Source organism: Neolamprologus multifasciatus, chromosome 4 (genome assembly GCF_963576455.1).
Source record: "Neolamprologus multifasciatus chromosome 4, fNeoMul1.2, whole genome shotgun sequence".
Classification (NCBI taxonomy): domain Eukaryota; kingdom Metazoa; phylum Chordata; class Actinopteri; order Cichliformes; family Cichlidae; genus Neolamprologus; species Neolamprologus multifasciatus.
In genome coordinates, this window is record NC_140442.1 from 15,321,383 (window position 1) to 15,341,776 (window position 20,394).

General features: G+C 43.5%; 2 protein-coding genes across 4 annotated transcripts in view; one reads left to right on the plus strand and one right to left on the minus strand.

Annotated features, from left to right (window-relative positions):
- iqck (IQ motif containing K) overlaps positions 1–4,874 on the plus strand; it is a 23,329-nt gene extending 18,455 nt beyond the window's left edge. Inside the window, exons 9-10 of one of the 2 annotated variants that reach the window (XM_085158063.1) lie at positions 35–163; positions 257–4,874. In XM_085158063.1, the coding sequence (XP_085014189.1) occupies positions 35–163; positions 257–312 (185 nt within the window). In that variant the 3' untranslated portion in view covers positions 313–4,874. Of the gene's footprint in view, positions 1–34 lie in introns of both variants that reach the window. The other variant, XM_085158062.1, reaches the window with a different exon arrangement.
- gprc5ba (G protein-coupled receptor, class C, group 5, member Ba) lies at positions 3,533–20,369 on the minus strand. Of its 2 annotated transcripts, none has more exons than XM_085158060.1 (4): positions 19,532–20,369; positions 10,481–11,500; positions 10,117–10,262; positions 3,533–7,002 (listed from the first exon to the last, which is right to left on the minus strand). In XM_085158060.1, exons 2-4 carry the CDS (start codon positions 11,496–11,498, stop codon positions 6,958–6,960), a joined length of 1,209 nt encoding a protein of 402 aa, XP_085014186.1. In that variant the 5' UTR covers positions 11,499–11,500; positions 19,532–20,369; the 3' UTR covers positions 3,533–6,957. The 2 variants fall into 2 exon arrangements, with proteins under 2 accessions (XP_085014186.1, XP_085014187.1); XM_085158061.1 differs by having other exon boundaries at positions 10,141–10,262; positions 19,532–20,367.
- Between the last annotated feature and the right edge of the window lie 25 nt (positions 20,370–20,394).

The window sequence follows — 20,394 nt, forward strand, 5'->3', positions numbered from 1 at the left end:
AAAACATGTCCGAACATCTCTTGTTTGTCTCCAGTGGGTTCCGCTATGACAGATCTTCCAGAAAGCCCCCAGCCTGGAAACAATGTGTCCATCCAGGTGGTTTCCCCCACTCCCCAGAGCACCGCGGTCCACACACCCACCACCCATATGAGCCCAAAGCCTGGTGAGTGGCTCACACCCAGCCTGCACGTCAAGGAAGAAGTAGCCTCTACATCTCTGACTAATTTCCTGTCTGTGTCCAACAAACTAATCACAGGGTCTCCATCGCTACTAGGAACTCACAACCTGAGCTACCCTGGTGGGACTTGGTAACTGGAATCATTAGCCTTGTGTAAAAGCTTTTTTTCTGCTGTTTAAACACTATTAAACTCTGTTAGGCTGATGTCAAATTGACCTAAAGTGATCAGTCAAACAAGCCCTGTTTAAAGAAAAAAAAGAAAAGAATAAAAAAGATGCCTGTAACCAATTTGATATGGCCAGGCCAGGATTTATGGTCTGAGATCCGTGTCTAATTAGTTTATTGCTTTCATTGCCTTTTTGATGGATCACTTCCCTTCACGAGTCTCACCCAGCCAATGAGCACCATATAGCACGGTTCACATATTATACTGTCAGGAGTGAAACCTCTTGTAACGGGCATCATAATTTCTCTCTCCGCACCTCTGGATGACAGCTCAGTGGAAGATAACCATATTTCCTTGATCTGTCTTTTCCTCTTTCCTTAGCAATAGACATCACTCCACAAAAGAGGTCATAGCATTTCCATTCAAGCCAGAAATTGAGGGCAGAGTCAAAGGTGGCTCGGCACACGGCGCACCGCTTTATATCCTGTTTATCAGGAAAGGAAATGACATGTCAGAGAAGCTGAGAATAAAAGAGAATTGGAAAAACATCACTTAGATCACTGGTTTGTATTTGGCAACTATCTGACAAAAAAACAAGAATCTCTAATATTATGCTTAGATTTTTATTACATTAAAGGGTTAAAGTAAGTTTGCCCTGTATAACAATACATATGGGAATATGTGCATATATATGTATAGGTATATAATAACACAGCTGAGGAGATTAAAAAATAAAATCCTGTTAATCAGTAAGTCACTTAACATTTCTGCCACAGAAACATGGGATGGCTTGGCTACTCATTACACGCACGACATGAAATAACGCCATAAAAATAGATGTATGAGGTGTATTTAACTTTTGTTTATTCTTACTTAATAGGAGTATTTTCCTACTGCTGTTTTGGTCTTTTGCCTAATGTGTTGAATAGGCACACATTTTGCATCATCCCCATTGAGTCTGCCACCTTCAGCTGTTTGTTTTTCAAGCTGTTGGCATTCAAATATTTATCTTGAATCAGCCTCAGAAATCATGAAATTGGACTTGCAAAAATTAAAAGACTGCTGCTCAGGTGACTCTACAGTTCTTCTTCCTGTTAGACTGTCCAGGCTATAGCTGTTTTCTCTTGACTGTGGGTGTCAATTAAAGTGAAAGAATAAAGTGCACTCCTGGCATTTTTCCATCTCGCCACAAACCCAGCGTACCTGAGAGGGTACTGATGGTTGATCTTCTGTTTCATGATGAACTGCTTCTTGACCAAGTGAAGCATACCACCTCAGAGTGAGTCATGGGGAGGGTCATGTATCTCCCTTTGCAGGTATGTGGATGCCTGGAAGACAGCTGCCACTGGGTGAGGAGATAAAACGGCCCATTTAATTCTGGGGACATCTGATAGAGGAGCCAGCTCCACGAAGTCTGGCAGAACTGTACCCGACTGAAACCCGATCACACAGCAGCAGAAGGTAGTGTCGGCATCAAGCTGTCAGAGCTTAGACAGATAACAACTGGTTCTGGGTTGTGATTCCAGGCTGATGTGTTAGTTAAAACTTTGTTTACACATTTAAAATGTAAAAACAAAAAGAACTTATGAATGCACTAAATGTATTATAATAGCGTATGTCAGGCAGAGAAATACCCAGAACATGTAGCCCTTAGTTAAACTACAGACTCATATTTCCATCTTTATCATCAAAGGACAAAGTAGGCATTTATGAAAATGCAATACTGTGCAAAAGACTTGAGCCACCCCTCATTTCTTTATAATTTGCTGGGAAAATGTGAAGTAGATTCTATGATTTTATTGAAATCTGTGCAGGATAGGGGTGAGCATGAAAGTCAGTGTTTTATAAAACCCCCTTTATTCTTCAACACATTGAAGAATCATCTCTGTGAAGATGACCCCACACTGCTTCAACAAAGTTGTTCTGGAGAGGCTAATCCATGACTGACTGTGTTCCACAATGCTTTTCTATTTGTATGGTTTTACTGCACTGGCATTGTGTTTGGGATCATTGTCATGCTAAAAAATGAAGCTGCTGCCAATCAGATGCTTTCCACATAGCATTGCATTGTAGCTCAAAATCTGATGGAACTTTATTTTTCTGATGAAGCTTTGGTGAATGGTAGATGGATCAAGGGTCAGATGCATTGCTCACATGTGAGGTCTTTGCTGGATTTTTTCCTATCCACTCCAGTTTTCTCTTTTTTTTTGAGGACACACTGCAAACTACTGTGATATGCCAAATTTTCAGCAAACAGCTCTTTGTAAGTCACCTTGTTGGTTGAGAAATAATATTTTATGCCAGTCAAACTGTGTTGTCTTTGCAATTTTTTTTAGATTCAAGTAAAGAAATTTAAACTAATTATGTGTTTTTGCAATAGTAACAAAGTGCCTAAAGATGCCTAAAGAAATTGTAAAATAATTCTTTGTGAAGTTGTCTATTATGTATAGACAAACCTCTGGTTCATCCTTTGAGTTAGGTGCCTTTTGTAATGCTTAATTACTTGTAGGTTGAGTTAAGTAGCTTAACAAACAAAAACAAACAACAACAAAAAAATTCCTCTGAAAATGGTTAGGTACAAGGACTGGACTAAATGAGTGAAAAAGCAACCAGTGTCCAAAGAACTTGGAGAATTATTGCTCAAGACAATTTTAAAATATTACAAGAAAGTAGCTTCCTGGAAGCAAAATGTAAAGAATTCAAGGGGTGATTCAAGAATTTGCTACAGATATTAGTGAACATTAGTGAACATTTTTTGTCAAGAGTCTGATGGGGTAGTTTATCTGTTAAAGATGGAATCTGTATGCCTATTAGCTTAATTAGCATAAAGACTATGCTAATTCTTTATGCTAGCCTGTCCATGTTCAAAGGTAACAAAAAACATGCTTAAAGCTTACAATTGAACATGTTGCATCTCATTAAATTACTTCATATGAATACGTTTTTGTACAGGCTAATGGTTTCATCCTTTTGCGCATGTTTGTGCTAAGCTAAGCTAGGCTAACCAACTGCTTTAGGTTACAGAATGAAAAGTGAAAACATTCAATGACTCAATGGTTCATCTATATGGACAGAAACGTTGCGAAGGTTTGACAAAAATGGGAAAAGCACATGCAGTTTTGTATTCTTCCATAATACCTGGCTGTTATTGTTACCATGTGTCATCAGGAAAAAAACACAACATCCAATTAAAAGTTAACTACAAATATGACACCTTTATTTAACTTTTTTTGTCCTGAATTGGTTACAGAAACAAGAGAGTTAACTGTTGTTTTTTTTTTTTTTTTGTCTTTTTCTAATCAGGGGAATCAAGTTCTATACATAGGCATGCTGCGTCACTGCACAGTCATAACTGTGAAAACCAATATTACCCCTGTCAGCTGCCCCACTGGAGCAGTCTGAAGGCAAGACAAATCAGGAGAGTACAGGCAAGGACATGTCAACCCCAGGGAGTAAGGGTTTTCAAATGGGCTACCCAGGGACGACAAACTTAACATAGAAGTTGTGTGCAAAATCTCACCACAGTCTATTTGATTTTAAACACAGACAATATCAGTCGGAAGATTCTCCTTTTTTTGTTCTTTTTTTTTTTACCCTCAACTCTTCAAACTAACAGAGGAAGTTATTATTAGGTCCAGTGATGATGGCATTTTGTTCCTTTTGGGGAATTGTACTGCTTTGGACCATTTCCCTTTGTTTCTCAAGAACCAGCTCGCACAGACATTAAGTGTGTCATCTGATATACACTGAAAGTATGATTGTTGCCACATGACCTTTTACATAAATAGTTAGTATTCAAAAGTAGGTCTGAGAAAGGTCATATATGTAGAAATGGTGATAAGCATGCACAGATAGGTAGTTGACAAGTGCAAAGTCTACAAAGTCACATCATGTTATTCTTTTTTTTATGTACTCCACATAGAGTGAAAACATCACAAGAATCGAAACCTCCCTCCCCCTCAGCTCTGAGTGCTGATACTCAGGAGCTTTGTTTCTTTGCTGCTGACCATCTAAAACCCTGAGGACAGTTCTTCTTGCATGGATATGAGGCTTGTAGCCTGTTTCAGACCAGGCCTGCCCAAACAGAGCCTGGTATAACAGGACAAGCTGTCTTTGGGCATGAAGCTGGCCTGCAAGTAGCAGTCCTATTTTAGAATAGCCAGTGTGTAAGACATAAACATACAGCAGTAGTCAAGGATTGACCCCTTGTCTTTTCTTAGTAAGATCAGGGGCCAGCATACTGACTATTGGTGGGCTTGAGCCCTCCCTGCTTTGCATTTTCTTTTCTTTTTTTTTATAGCTATCCCTAATATATCACAGACTAAGTCATGATTTACTGCATGAAGTGGCAAAATTATCAATAGGCATTGTTGTCTTTTTGAAAATTTGAACATAATCACGTTTGCATCCCCGTAACAGCAAAGTGTGGGAGGTACAACCAACATAAATCCTGATAATTGACAACTCACAATTTTTCCTTAATCAAACAAACAAACAAAAAAAATCAAAATGAAATAAAATAAAATAAAAGCACATCTAGTGTTGGCGAAACATTTCCAAAATGCTATAGTTTAAAAAATAAAAGCATAATGTAACAAACAGGCAAATGTATAAACACAAAGCAAACCAGTTAAAAAAAAGAAGATAAAATCAGTTTGCAGTGGTCAGTCAGTTCTCCAATGAATCACTGATATCTAAACTCAGCCTACAGTTAAAAAAAAAAAAGAAAGAAAAAAAGGTAAACAAGCAAGCAAAGCTTTACAGCACTACTATGTACACAGCTCCTCAGGTGAAAGAGAGAGCCGGTGCCATGATGAAGGGAAAGGGCGTGAAACAGAGACTCCAGTGAAACAAGAGTCCTTCTTGGCACAGAGACTTGAGCTATAGCTGTCCACAGAAAGAGTCCGGAGGAGGAGAGGAAGGAGGAGGAGGAGGAAGAGACGCTCCACCAGAAAAAAAGAAAACAGAAATGAAGACAACGACCTAGAGAAGAGGAACATGGATACAAACGGACAGACGTGGGAGCCATTTTCTCATACAGATTGGAGGCTGAGTGAAGGAAGTCTCAGAGATTTCACTGTCACACAGACTTCCCTTTGGGGCCGTCTCGTGCTATCTCATTCCTACTCACCGCCACCCTCCTCCTCCTTTTCCATTTGATCCCCCTCTTTCTACCTTGCACTGTTAATCTGATCTTTCTGAGGCTCTAGGATATCGCCAAACACCAGCCACAGCTCTAAATATAGTCTTGTCACTCACAGCTTGACTACTGTATCAATATAAGTGTTGTTTTTGTAGTTCCGAGCCTCACTGGAGGGTCGTGTGGAGGAATATTTAGCACCAGAAATGTACCTGGACTTTGATTTTTTTTTTTTTCTTTTTTCTCCCCCGTTGACACTCGTGAAATCACAACACTCACGTACGCACACACAAACACAAATACAGGAACCGAGAACGGGAGACCATTTCATTTCCTCGCTCCGTTTCTTGCTGATATAAAGTGACAGTTTCTCCTGGCTGCTTCAAAACGCCAGTGGCTCTGGAGATGTGGGTGCGTACAGCAGTCTGACCTCGATTCATTAAGTGGCGGCTCTCCCCCCCCCTCGCCCGGTCATGACTGACATTCCCTTTGTCCAATCATAATCCGCTCTGCTTTATCGTACATCTAAAAGCGGTTTATGGGCAGCTCTGTTCAGGTGCTTCAGTTACAGCTGTGGTCATTGGGGAAACTTCCTTTCCAGTCACAGTTCAGGCTTCGGAGTTTGTGTTTGCAAAGTGTCCATGCAGGTGGGAGGATGGCGGAAGGTGAGAAGAGTTATGTGTTTTATTCACAGATGGTTCTGATCGCAACCCTAACAGAGGTGAGAGAGAGGGAGGAGACAGGTCTGGGGTGTTGGGGGTTGTCGGGTGGGGGGTAACAGTCTGGAGAGGAAAGGTTTGCTGGAGTGTTATAGGGACCACACACATACACACACACACTCTTTCCTCTTATATGCTGTACATTCACACCTACAGAGGCAGGGTTATTTTAGGAGGGCCCTGCTCAACTTGTGCAGTTTGCCCATGTGCTCTGTCTACACCTACGGTGTGGAGGGATGGAGGACAGAGCCAAATGTTTCCACTCGAACGCCTTCATTGTGTGGAGCTGCAGAAAAGACATCCTGCCTGACAGAAAGAGAGAGTGAGCAGGAAAAAGCAATCTATTTCACAGTTTTCAGGGATGCCTACAATGTTGTAGTGTCACAGGAGCAAATGATGCCTAAAAAGGAATACTGCATGTCGGCATTTTCAGATCAAGGTCTTTTTCTTTTCTTTTTTTGCTACTTTCTTTCACATTTCCACTCATCTAGAAAACCTTCAGCTCTGTCCTCCATATCCTGCTCTCTCTGAATCTCACACACACTCAAACAGTAGTTGATTGGCACACAGTCAGTGTTAAAGTCTGTACACAGAGTGAAAGGTCGATGTAGGCATCCGTGCTTTTAGTCCAGTCCAGCCAGACAGGGAGGTGGGCCCTTCGTCCCGGACCCCCCTCATTCTCCCTCCTCACCCTCTTCATCTCGTCCTTTTTTTTCCCTTTTTAAATCACACAGCCTCTTTCCAAACCTCTCGCTCACCACAGCTGCCTCCCCGTGTAGGTAGGAGGGGCAGAGGGCACCTGTAGGTGAAAAAGTTACATTTGTTAACCGTCAGCAGTCGAGAAAGCATCTCATTTTTAGACATGCATTTTAATTCACATGGTTACAGGGTCTGCATACGTTCCATTCACACTTTATGTGCACATCTCTCTGTGTTTTAAAACAAAATGCCTGTGTTTTTGCCATTGCAGATGTATTTACACACTAAAACCAGTCTATATGAATTCTCTCTTCAGGATATCGAACTGCCACAATCCAGGTAAATTGCAAATATCTTATGGCATTCACAGAATTGAAGCTACTTTGGCTTTTTTGCCCTGTTATTGACCTCTCAGGTGACACAGAGACTACGTCCACACTAGCCCAGATAGATTTGAAAACGGCGTTTTCGTCTGAAAAACGCCCCGCGCCCACACTAGCGTTTTCAGTCGTTTTCACAGAGTTGTGCGTCCACATTGAAACGGCAGAAAACTCTAACATTCCAGTACTGCACATGCGTGAAACGCAAGAAGATTCGGTCTGCCTCGTTTCTTTCTGCTGTTTATTTACTTTGAAACATCGCGGCAAAATGTCGAGGAAAAGCACCGAGTTTTTTTAAATGGACTAACAATGAGGTGGAGTTGTTGCTGCGAGTAACACAAAAGTACAAAGTTGCCAAAGCGAGTGAGAATTAAAGAATTTGAAGAAAAGCTATTTGGAGCATGTACAGACTGATATTAATCTGTTTTAGGGCTGTCAAAATTGAGAGCAAACAAAACAACTGCTGTATAGTGCACTCCGCTATCTTTGTTTAATTGGTCACATGACTGCATCACATGACTAAAATGTGTCATCGTTTTCGAGTGTCCACACTGTGACAGGGCAGCTCCATTTTGAAATGTATGCGTTTTTGAGAGGGTTTTGAAAACGCTGCGTTTTTCCTTGGGGAAAACGCTGCGTTTTTTCCTTGGGGAAAACGCTGCGTTTTTTCCTTGGGGAAAACGCTGCGTTTTTCCTTGGGGAAAACGCTGCGTTTTTTCCTTGGGGAAAACACCGTCTCAGTGTGGACGGGAGGCCAAAACGGAGAGAAAACGATGCATTTTCAAATGAAAACGCATTAGTGTGGACGTAGCCGGAGACTAGCTATACCCTGAAACTTGAGTGGAAAACCTGCAGGCTGTATTCAGGGCTCCAGAAAAACTAAAAACTGCATTTCTTTTTCTTGTAAATGCATAGTTAATATTCTCTATAAAAATGCTATTTAACTCTTCACCCTTTGAAAACCTACTAGGAGTAACCTTTGAAGCTCTTTTATGAGCTTTCAGGCCTGCTTGTAGTACAAAATGAGTAGGTGCGCATCAGAAGAAGTTAGCCTGTGCAGCTACCCTTAAACCCCCCCAGAAACGGTTCTAATGGTTGTGAAACCACATCTTTAGTGATCTATCCTGAGGTGTCAAAACTAGTCATTAAGGAAACAGGGGACGTCGTTGTGGAAAGTGTTAACAAAGATACTGCAGTAAATGATACTGCTCTCTGCAGTAAGGGAACGAATGCAATATTTATCTGTCAAAAAGTATGTTTTTATTGATGGAAAATAATGGCTCATATTATTGTATTGCTATTAAATTTTAAAGCCACACGAATCCAATTATAGCAGCTATTATATTTCCCGAAATGCACTGTGGTCAGTTAATAGCCTGGTGTCCAATAATGACCAGCCTCCGGGAAAAAAACAAAGTGCCTGTCATAAAATGTGCATTCCAATTTTAAAAAAAAAATCCAACGGTACAATCATATTGTTGCTTTTGGTCGTGTTTAATTTGTTGATTCTGATCCATTTCGGTTTGTCATCCATTAATACCAGGCAGATGTCGTCACATATGGTTGCCTACTCCTTCAGATGGTTCACAATAAAACTCTTATTTAGGAATAAAGGGTTTTGGAAAGTGCTGTGTTTTTATCATCGGAGTAACTTAACAGAAAGTGGAGTGGATCTGAAAGTGAGGCTTTATACAAAAATAGTGCTGCAGTGACAAATGGGCGAACATGACTCATCACACAGAGAGAATTAGAAATAAAGGTTTACCTCCAGCACAGGCCACCTTCACGTTTAGCCAGTGCAACTTGGCTTGCACTTTAGCTAAAGTTACACTTATTTTAAGTGTAAATATGTGGGTTTAAGCAGGAGCTTATTAATTTAGTACAAAGACTGATTTAATGTATTAAAAAAGGCTAAATGTTTCCATGTTTCCACTTTCAGCCTGGCAGATGATTGATATTTACTGTAAAGAATGGAGGGGTATTGATTTTCCTGTTTTACTTGCTGTAAGATGGGGAATGTACCAGTCTCCTAAAATGTCAAACTGTACTTAGACCATTATCAACCTTGCAATACAATCCTGCAGTTTTCTGTTTAATTCTTTGTGCTCGTATTTGTTTTAGTATCCTTTAAAATTGCTGTTAAAGGTTCTTTATTTCATGCTTTCTGCAAATCGGTTCCCTCAGAGCGCCCTGAGCCGGCTGTGCAAATAAACGCTGCCTGCCTTTAATGGGGGTGCACAACAACACCGTTCATGCACACTAGTGATATTTTATGCAAAGCAGCTTAAGGAGACGCCTCTCCGTTCCCTTTGTCAGCTCGATCACGCCCAGCTGCAATTTCTAGGAATAGTGACTACAAATTATCTCTGTCAGCAGAGTGTCATTTCAGCTTTTTAGACTTCTGTAATATGCGAGGTGTTGTTGGGTGGGCTTAATTCATAGCACAGTGGCTGGAAAGCGGTTCACCTGCACCAGCCATGGTGACCATTCATCCTGCACAATGAATCTTGCTGGGTCACCTGACAGTGGCATCATTCAGTGGACAAATGGTATTATATTTTTACACAGACAGCAGAATAAGAAGCAGAAGCTTCCTCACAATCACCCTTACACAGATCAATGTCAGATGAGTGACCATTTGTGACAAATCCGTCCATGCACGTGGAACAAACACAGTCGCTTGAGAGTTTCCAAACACAAACTGAGTACGCACGCACACACTCTCACACCTCTCCCTCATTCTTGTGCAATGACGTATGGTCCAGAACGCACAAATGTGCATGCAGTCTTGTCGGCGTGGTCGAATGAGAGAGCGGCGTGTAAGCGGCGTGTACCTGTGACTGGGAGGATGTACTCACCGCTCCCCCGTTCAGGATCATGGTCATCTCGGTGGGCTGGTAGACGTTGCTGCGGAAAGGAGCGCTTGGCCTGGCACCGGTGTTGCTGCTGTGCTGCCCGGCACCGCCACCGCTCCTCAAGCCTGGCGTGGAAGAGACAGACAGAGATTACTCACCCTGACTCACCACTCGGCTTACTGTCTGGAGGAACCAAAGAAACACTTGCAGAAATGTCCTCCTGCAGTTATTACTAGCCAAGCATACAAATGTTTCCAAGAGTTGCATTAGTCACTTTGGCCTACATTCCTCCTACAAAGCTAAATTACACCTGATTGCTCAAAAGTATCAGATTGTGCTGTACCTGCAGTGTTCTCGTCATTATATCCATAGCCCTGGTTCTCCACAAACTGCCTGTGAGATAGAGGGGTGTCATCGTCGAAGCTCGTCTCCCTCATCCGCGTTGAGTTCTGGGATGTGTCGAAATAATCCGGGGCAGTGGGTTGGGGTGGGGGTCTCAGGCAGACGTGAGATTCGGGAATGGCATGGAAGATCAGCAGCAGCCAGCCCTGAGCAACCAAAGCAATAGCCAGCGCTGGGTCATCCCACTCTGGAGACCTGCCGAGCCAGTCGTTTCCATACAGATAGAAGCCCACCCAGGCCACCCACAGCAGCAGTGACATCAGGCAGGTGACCAGCAGCCAGATGGCATTGCAGCGCCACTGACGTGTCTTGCCACACAGGGCCAGGGAGGCTGCGGTCAGCGCAGCTAGTAGGAGGGCTAGCACGTAGCTGCATGCCAGTGCGAAGTCCAGAGGAAGGTACTGACAGGCAGCTTTTCCTTCCCTCAGCACGGTCAGAAGCAGCCACTCTGCAGCAATGATGCCCTGTACGGCACTCAAACCCAGTGCCAGGCCGGTTAGGGCACAGCCACCAGGGCTGCGACGCTCCCTGCCAAGCCTGCGCAGGCGGACGCCCTGAACCAGCAAGCAGGAGAAGCAAACGGCAAAAAGGAGACCCCATAGGGCCCTGCGGAGAAGACACAGTGACTCATCCCGCTCAATCAGGTAAGCAAAGCTCAGGCCGAACAAGCCAAGGATACCGAGAAGCAGAAGGAGGATAGGTCCCACGCCGCTGCGCTTCTCACCCTCACTGATGTGGCGTAAACGGCACAGCAGGACTAGAGCGAGTAAGATGGCAGCCAGCACCCCACCGGCGGCCACAGATTCAACGGCCACCCCCCATATGGAGTCCAGGTCACAGAGGAGGGTGTACGGACGCACAAGGCCCCAGCCACAGCCTCTAGGGAGCGGCTCTGGCTCGCTGTTGGCACGGTGAGCAACAGTCAGCAGCAGCAGGAGGAGAACTGGTGGGAACGCCATCTCTGAGAGAAGACAGATAGCGAGATGATGCAGAGGTAAGGGGCAATGAGGGAGAGTGGAGAAAAGTAGGGGAAAGAAAGTCAGTAAGTCATTCTGGTCAATAACATTTGCAAAGCTGTAGAGCTGAGCAGTCACTCCCACAGCAATCATTCCTTTGTGTGACAATAAAGACAATCGGCCACTGCTGTGTTTTAGAGAGGGAACAAAAGACAGTAGTTCATGCAGGGTGAATGACTGAAGCCTTTCTAACACACACACACGTCCTGTTTCACCAATAATAGCCTTTAGCCAGACCTTTTTTGAACCTTTTAGAAGTTTTTTTAAAGGGTTCATTTCTGAGGCAAATGGCTTCAAATAAAAACAGCAACCCTCCCATGCAATGAAAAATACAAAAGAGCCCTACACAACCTACCTACACAACAACAGGGTTTTAGGGGTGTGATTTGTCTCGTCTTATCCAGCGCACTAGCCTTTGGAGTGCTGACAGGGGAGCTGCAGCATCATGCATATTTTTATGAAAAAAAACAAGAGAAACAGAGAAAGGAACTACTGTGTACACTCAGTTTGGCTCACTATCAGGCATCTAAGGGCACCTAGCGACAATCTATTGTAGACAACAGCAACAGAACCTCAAGCACAAGTACAAACATTTGTGTACTTTTGAGAAAAGTGTCCCAGTGAGGGGAAAAACAAAAAAACAAAAAAACCCACATAAGCACTCTGCAAAATCAATGCCGTCTCAGTCTCCCTTTTCTTTTATTCATCACAGCTGTCAGTCACACAAACACACATAAAAATACACAATCTTTCATTTCATTGTGGGTTTTGCTGGGATGATCAGCGCTGCCGTTTCACCTGACAAAGCTGTGTGTTTTATAGAAGGTTGATCTGTATTTAAAGGCGCCAATACACCGCGCGCACAAACATATCTTCCTGCCAGGCTGCTGTCACTTAGCTTTCGGGCATTCTTTCCAGGCTGGCTCATGCACGCTGCTGTTTTCTATCCTCTCCATGCTTACAGATGCACGTTGGATTGTTTATTTCAGAGAACTTTAGTCACAGTGCGAGTCTGCCACGAACGTCTCGCTGTGTCCACAAATAGACAGTGTTTGCATACCACATAGTGAACACTGGATATTTCCAGCTTCATGTCCTCTGTCTCTCTATATCAAGTAAGTTGGGATGAGTCATATGGTTGGGGCGATAGAGGAGAGCACTAGGTTTAAACACACCAGTTATTAAATAGAGCAGACTGGAAGAAGAGAGAAATAGACTCAAGACATTTGGAAAATACGAGGAAGTCTAGTCAATCAGTAGCAGTGTAGCCTCGCTTTGGGACGTATTGTCTTTGTGACATTTCTGACTTTCCTGTAAGGTATGACAGTAAAGAGGAAACCAGCTACAATCAATATTTTTTAACAACATTGCATTAAATAAAAACCATCGCTCATATTCCCATGGAGTCCTGCAGCTCTCTGCTGCTCTATAGTGACTTTCAGCTCATTGTTCAGATGTCTGTCTGCCACTTTACCGGTGCCATTTACTTTTACACTTCTAACAAGAGCTCATTCTAACTCTCCTTTGACAAAAGGACACTCAACAGTAGATTTAAATATAGCAGGTGGACTCTAAACTAATGATTAAGTTGCTTTATAATGGCTGGATGTGTAAATAAGCTCAAATTGACTGCTCACGTGTTTGTCACAGCTTAGACCGCAACATTGGACGCGCTCTAAAATCTCAATAAAAACAAGCAGATTTGAAATAATTTAAATGTTGTATTAATACAAATAAATCATCTGAGGCTTAACAGTTCTTGTGTTGCTCCAAATGAATTCAGTGCATTACAGATCTGGACTGTAGGATGGGTCAGGTTAACTGCCTGCGCTCTTTTTTCTCCTATGCAGCCGTGTTGTTCTAAGACATGCAGAATGTGTTTTGACATGGATGGGTGGACGTATATGTCACTTAGTCTTAATGGTGTCTTCTTAGGTGTGCAGGTCACCCGTGACATGTGCGCTAATGTACCTCCATAGCATCAAGGATGCTGACTTTTGAACTGTGTGCTGATAACAAGCCAAGTGGTCTCTCTTCAGTGAGGAGCCAGTGGTTAATCAAGGTCTTGATGGGGGTGGGCGTGGGGGGACAGACAGACACTCTGTCTCTAAAGCTGAGACAGAGAGAAAAAGAGCAGTAGCCCTATGGCATACGGTTTGCTTGGTGAGTTGTACCAGCACCCACTAGTCAAGGTCTTTTTTTTTTTTTTTTAATGGTACAGTTTTACATCACATACAAAATATATTTACTGCCCATGCAGTGATTTTAGTATTGCAGTTTAAATTTAATGAAGTACAGGCTGAGGCCCTAAAGGTCACCACTGTTTTAGTTTTCTGTCTTGTCCTTTGCAAAAAGAGATTTCTCCAGATTCTTTACATCTTTGAATTATATTATAAACTGTAGCTAAGATTCCTTACACATCATTTAAAAAAGACCAATAACACCCATGTTCAAACCTATTTTGCCACAAAAAAAAGCATTATTAATCTTCTATAAGAAACTGAAAAACACAATATGTACTGCTTTATAATTCTTCTCCAGACCTTGCTTCTCGCCCTGCCTGCATAGTTGGACCATCCATTTATTTACAAGCTTTTGATGTTTCTTTCCTTATATACATTTAAGACGGATTTTTTAAGAGAGCAGTTGTTTACAAGTTTGCGAAATAGCATTATTTATTTCTCACCCCCCCTCCCCTCCCCTGAGGGCATAACAGTGAAAGATGTGTGAATATATATGTGCGCTGTGCATATTCATGTGTTTCGAGCCCTTTCATGTATCCTTCAGAGATTTACACTCTCCAAAATTCTTCTTCATGCCTCCTCATTAATAAAATGCTTTGCTCCCTCATTTCCTGCTTGTTATTTCCTGTTGTCTCATCCCTTCCTTCCTTCCTTGCTGCAGCAGCTCTTAGCCGCTGGTTATTATTGGTCTATATTAACATCAATCAGTGCTTACAGAGGAATGACTCACCAAAACACACACACATAAAAACACAGAGCTGGATCTTTTTGTGCATACGCAAACACCTGACATTATCATGCACGCCTCAACGCACAAAAACACTCATGTTTCCTCCTAACATCATCCCGCTTTTTCTGCTCCGTCACTAAACTACAGGAACAAGGGAGAGCAGCCAAGGAATTAAAACCTCACTCGCTCATCCTCAAAAAGCCAAGCAGCCTGCTCCTCCTCCTTCTTTTTGTCTTTCTTCCACACATCCTTTGTCACGTTGTAATTACTGGGACATTAATGCTTTGCACTCGAGACAAGTGCACATCACAACAGGACACAGAGGGACTGGAGCTTGTGGCCTGCACACTCGTGACTTTTTGACTCGCTCGCCATCTCGTCACCCCCCTCTCGCACAGATGGTTGCTCTGGCTGCTTTTTGAGTGGCTTGGCAGACCGGTAAGCTGCAAAGCTGAAGGATGCGCAGAGAGAATGGCTGCACACATGCACAAGCAGCGAGACGTGCATGAGCAAAATGCTACGCAGAATATGCCGCACACCTACAGACACCTCTTTTTTACTTCAGCTTTACATGAGTGGTTTTAGAAGCGGAACTGTCTGGCCTTTTGGTTTGTGCAGCACAGAGGATGTAGCCGCCGTCTCGCCCTCCCCTCGCTCTCTCTAGACGTGTTTCTCTCTCTGTCACTCATCACGCAGCCATCTCTGCCCTCCCCTCCATTAAAAAAAAAATCCTCTATTCTGTTGGATTTTTAATGCCACCGCTCCTCCAGAGCAGCCAGAGCGGCCTCGACTTGCTGTATTTGAAGACGTGCTGTGAAAGAGGCGCCTCACACACCTCAACTAGTCCCCCTCTTTTGCTACCCAGTGTCTAATCCCTAATGCACCGTCTTGCTTCCATTTTGGCATCATTTCCTCTTTTCTGCTTGTGCCCCCTCGCGCCTTCCTACTCCACCTCCTCATCCCCCCTGCTTTCCTTTCCTTTTATTTTCACTGTGTATCTTATGTAACTGAGGGAAGGATCCAGCTCCTGCCAGTTCTGCTGCACGGCTGCTGTTTCTCAGGCTTCATCTTCCTCAGTGCCAAGCAGCCTGCTGGCAACCAGAGGTCCATCTTAGTCCCCTTCATTTCCCATCTAGCAGTGTTACATGTGTTGCTTTCGCATAAACATACTGGCATTATGTTCACGCAACATCCAGCTTGGTGGCATTTACTGTGTGTGTGTGTGTGTGTGTGTGAGAAGGCAACACATTGTGACACAACACTGATTGTGGAAAGAATGCAGCATGCAATTCCTTACAGCGCTGCTGTTAAAACGCAACACGAATACAAGCATGAGAGTGCAAATGTGCAGCACTGCAGTCATTCAGATCTGCCCCAGGCTGAATAGGCAGGGATGGGGGTGGGAGGGGGATAGGGGTTGGGGGGGGAGGGGGGGTAGAAACAAGCTGTCCTGTACAATTACAAGCTCCAACAATTATCAGACGTAGCTCACGAGCAGATGCTTTCTAATTACCCTTGTGATAATTGGGAGGATTATTACGATTTGACAACAGCAGTAATTGTCATTTTTTGAGTCTTATGCCGAGAATTTGAATCTGAATGGGGATGAATCTGCGTCTGTACGAGTGCTTAAATGCATAGGTATACATCTGGAAACGCACGGATCCAGCTGTTGAGGTGAGCGGGTCAATTGCATGTCTTGTCCTGGCATCTGCTTGTTGGTGACACCGCTCAATGACGCCAGCATTATCCACCTTTTTTTATAACACTGCATACGTTTACATTATTAGCTGGGATTATATATATATATATAATATGAACCCAGGCCTGCAGTGGCTTCAGGAATGAAAACCTGGTCTGAAAGAGCAACTCGTGTTTGTCCCTCTCCACTGATTCATCCTTATAGAATATTATGAAGGTTGCAATTAGATCCTTTCGGGGCCTTTTTTAAAATAATGATAATGTTGTTTATATAAAAATCTTTGCTACATAATAACTAGCTGACAAGCAAAAAAAAAAAACCCCAAATAAAGTCAAGATAGTGCATTGACAAAAATCTATAAATTACTTAAAATACTGACCATTTGAATAACAGGTGTTTATTCCTGTAACTTTTTCAGTTATTAAATGAAGTATATTATAATCAGTTAATATGAGTTAGTTTTATTCTATTCTTTCTAAGGACCTAGTGCTGTAGTGTAAAAGTATATTAAGACTGTAAATGGTCTACAGATGAAGACGTTCTGAGTGAGAGGGCTGGCTCGAACATCTTCTTCCTTCCAGTTTTCATCAACCAGTTTTAGAGGATCTGAGAGGGTTTTAAATTAAACTTGGCTTGGCTGGACTTGGTTTTATTTCCTATAGCGAAGAGTCTTCTTTCTCTTGAGAACACTTTGACAAGATGACCAGAGACGACTTCTCTAGCAGTGCATTTAACCAGAGTCACAGACATTCAATGATGAAAACTGCCAATATGTGGCCAATTTATATGCTGAGTCTCGTGCATGAATATATATTTCTATACTTCCAAGTTTTGTACTTCCTGCAAGGCTGCTGAAATAAACAGACCTGAGATCCCAGCGACACAGCAGCAGACATCCTAGAGTTTCCTGTGCATGGATTGGAGACATCTACAGCAGCTTTGATCTTGCAAGTACAGCACGCTTTCTTCATTATTCCGACAAGATTTTTGTCGTAGCCGGTCAACTGTTACCCATTCATGACGCCATTTTTTTTGATGAAGGTTTATCATAAACAAATGCGAGGGAATGGATTTGCTGGAAAGCATCCAACCTCCTACTTCACATAAAATAGCCAAAAGTGAATTCCATCATCTGATCTGACTGCGTTTGTCAACAGTCTTGTGACATTTGTGAGCTCGATCATAATCCAGCTGGTAGCAACAGACAAAACAATGGAAATTTAAAGAGAAAAATGAGGGAAGTGATGTGTTATTCCACTGTGATGTACATGTGGGTGCTAAAACAGTGGGAAGAAGTTGGAAAGGCAAAGTTTAGGGGAAAAAAAACTCAAAGACAACATATATAAACAGGTTTAGGAATAAAAAAAACCTGAAAGAAGAGCCTGAAAAGACGTGATACATTTGCTACACCAAGCTCTCGGGTGCCATACTGAAGAATCTGACAGTGTAAGTATTCTCCTAAGACTCTTCAGACATCCCTGGCCACCCTAATTAGGCCTCATTACCATGTGACTGGACTCGCAGCGAGACCATATGCTAATTGACTTGGCAATTAAGAGCGCCAGTGTTTATTCTCAGGCCTTACTCCCCTCCCTTGACTATCTTGTCTCTCTCCCTCCGACAATAACAACAAGCGTGAGGTGACGGGTCAGATGTGAAGGCATGCCAAACCCCAAAGTGTACCCTGAAACTAGAGCCACGGACATCTGGTGTCACGTGTTCTGCTTCTGTGTGACACGAATGAGCGGCATCCATTATAGATAACTTGATGGGACCCAGGGTGGAGATGAAGGAGGCTGGGGTTGGAGGGTGGGGGTGGTCACAGGGGCCCAGGAGATCAGATTTGGTTAGAGAGCGTGATAGTGATCAGAGAGGCAAGAGGAAGAAGGAACAGCCGGATATGCGGAGGAAGAATTGGAGCGAGGCTCTTGCCTGGAGCGTGTGTGGGTGTGTGTGTGTGTGTGTGTTGGAAAGGGTGGGAGGTGCATGATCACAAATACACATATAAAAGGAGAAGCAAGGAGTTCCCATGTAAGTGACAAAGATACCCCATCTTATACAGTCAGCTGCTTCATGTGTACATGAAGCTACACACACAAACACACACACGTATACAATCATCTGAACATGGCACATATGGCGTCCTCCCGGAGGACAAACTGTAGGTTTATTTTCCCCCAAGAGGATGCTAAGTAACTCATGAATTCACAGTCTGACAATAAATAGCTTCACCCTGCTGAATATTGATTAATGATAGAAAACAAAGCACTCCAAAACAGGCCAGTGAGCTTACTCGGTACACGATCCTGCGCTCAGATCTCGCGTATCATCTATCTACTGATCAATAAGGAGGGTAATCCATAAACTGGCATCAGTTTCCATGCAAAGATCCTTTTTCTAATTGGGCTCAAGAGGACATTTAAGTGTGATTTCTTGTCAAGTTAGACATCCTGGGCACTGTGTCCTGTCTGCAAGGCCAGCATGAGAGGTTCAAGTCTACTAAAAGGGACACCCCTGTGTTCTAGCTGGCCAAAGAAGCAGCTTAATGCAAACACAAATTCAGAGAATGCCCTTTTCTTCTTTTCCTTTTTTTCAGCATCCCCCTCTCTCTTAACAATACGACCACATGGGAGGATCCCTGGGGGCTTCCAGAAGAGTGTGTTTGTTTGAGGGACCAGAAGTAAGGCCATTGTTATCCTGGGGGGTGGGGGGAATGTGTGTGTGATCCCAAAAATAAAAGAATGACATCTAACCTCCGAACTAAAGCACGGCGGAGTGATTGACACTCCCCAAATATCCCAGTGTGTTGTGGGATGAAAATGGAGTCGCTGCCACTAAAAGAGAGCAGCGTTTCTATCCTCGTGAGAAAAAAAGCTCAAATGTCTCACCAGTCGAACTGCTTCACTCGTCATTTTCTTTAGTTTTTACCTAATTTGCCTTAAGCTCGAGACAGTATGAGCTGAGCATCGTGCATGAATATACATTTCTGCAAAAATGCTCAACCCATGTTTGCCCTCTGCTCCCCACACCTGCATTTGGTGCATCGCCTTTTTTTTCTACGGCTGTCAGTGATGCAACTTCCTTCTCAGCTGATAACCCCCCCCTTTAAAAAAATCGACCTTAATACAGTACAGACGCAGGTGCATTCAAATAAACAGTGATTCCCTGTAGGGTGTTCAGCCAAACAGCCCTCAGTAAATGTCGTGCGTACACATTTCCACAAGGATAACTCCACCTGCCCCCCCTCCCTTTTCCCCTTAAAAAATCAGTATCTGTAGGCGACATGGTGAGCAGCACGTACCTTGAACGACGTAAATTAGAGGTGTTCGAGGATGAAGACGGGTGCACAGTTGTCAGGTTTGATGGGAAACACAATAAAAATGTCACATTTCGTAATGAGCTCCGCTCGCTGGGTTTGCGTATTCTCTCTCCATCCACATGGACCCTTATGAGATAAGACCAGAGGATTCCTCCTGCTCCTGGTTCCACACCAGAGGTACCCGGTTATTCAGCCCGTGTCTGTTTTCCTCAGCGGCAGAATGTGCATGAATGGAAGTCCAAAAACAAGAGAGAGGATGAGACAAACCGGGTTTAAGGGTTGAAATATTTAAGAGATTCTTTATCGTTTTCCCTTTAAATCCTTTGTTTAGCAGTGCGCATATTTGACTTTGATTCGGCACCAACGTCGGAGTGTTCACCGGAATAAATAAAACAGACGGCCGGTTGGAATCCTGCGATGCCCATAACAACACGGATCCCCCCTCTTCCAGTTACTGCGCTGATTATGCCGCTGAATGTCCGGGCTGACTCTCGCTGCTCCCCGCTGCACCTCTCCCGACTCAGCGCATCACCGAAGCTGCGCTCCGCATAACGTGCGTAATGATAATCCTTCTACGCGCACAGAGAAAGTGACAGCTCTCCTCAGCCGCCACAGTCCCCGCCGTCTCCTCTCTGTCCTTGTTCACTGTAACCGTGACAGATTAATTGATCACTGACACGTGCACGCTGTATTAGCTCGCTGCACAACGAGACTCGAGCGCATGCACGCGCACACTCCACTCCACCTAAGATCTCTGTCACTGTTTCAGCCTGTGAGCACAGATTGGACCCTCTACATGCAACTCTGTCACATCCAGCTGGTGCGGCACTGTTCCGAGCTCACAG

Excerpts from the sequence above, each read along its gene's own strand:
- gprc5ba (XM_085158060.1), bottom strand. The coding sequence starts at position 11,498 with ATGGCGTTCCCACCAGTTCTCCTCCTGCTGCTGCTGACTGTTGCTCAC. Across the intron at positions 10,263-10,480 it reads TAATGACGAGAACACTGCAG|GCTTGAGGAGCGGTGGCGGT; the intron begins GTACAGCACAAT and ends CTTCCACGCCAG. Across the intron at positions 7,003-10,116 it reads GTACATCCTCCCAGTCACAG|GTGCCCTCTGCCCCTCCTAC; the intron begins GTACACGCCGCT and ends TTTCACCTACAG.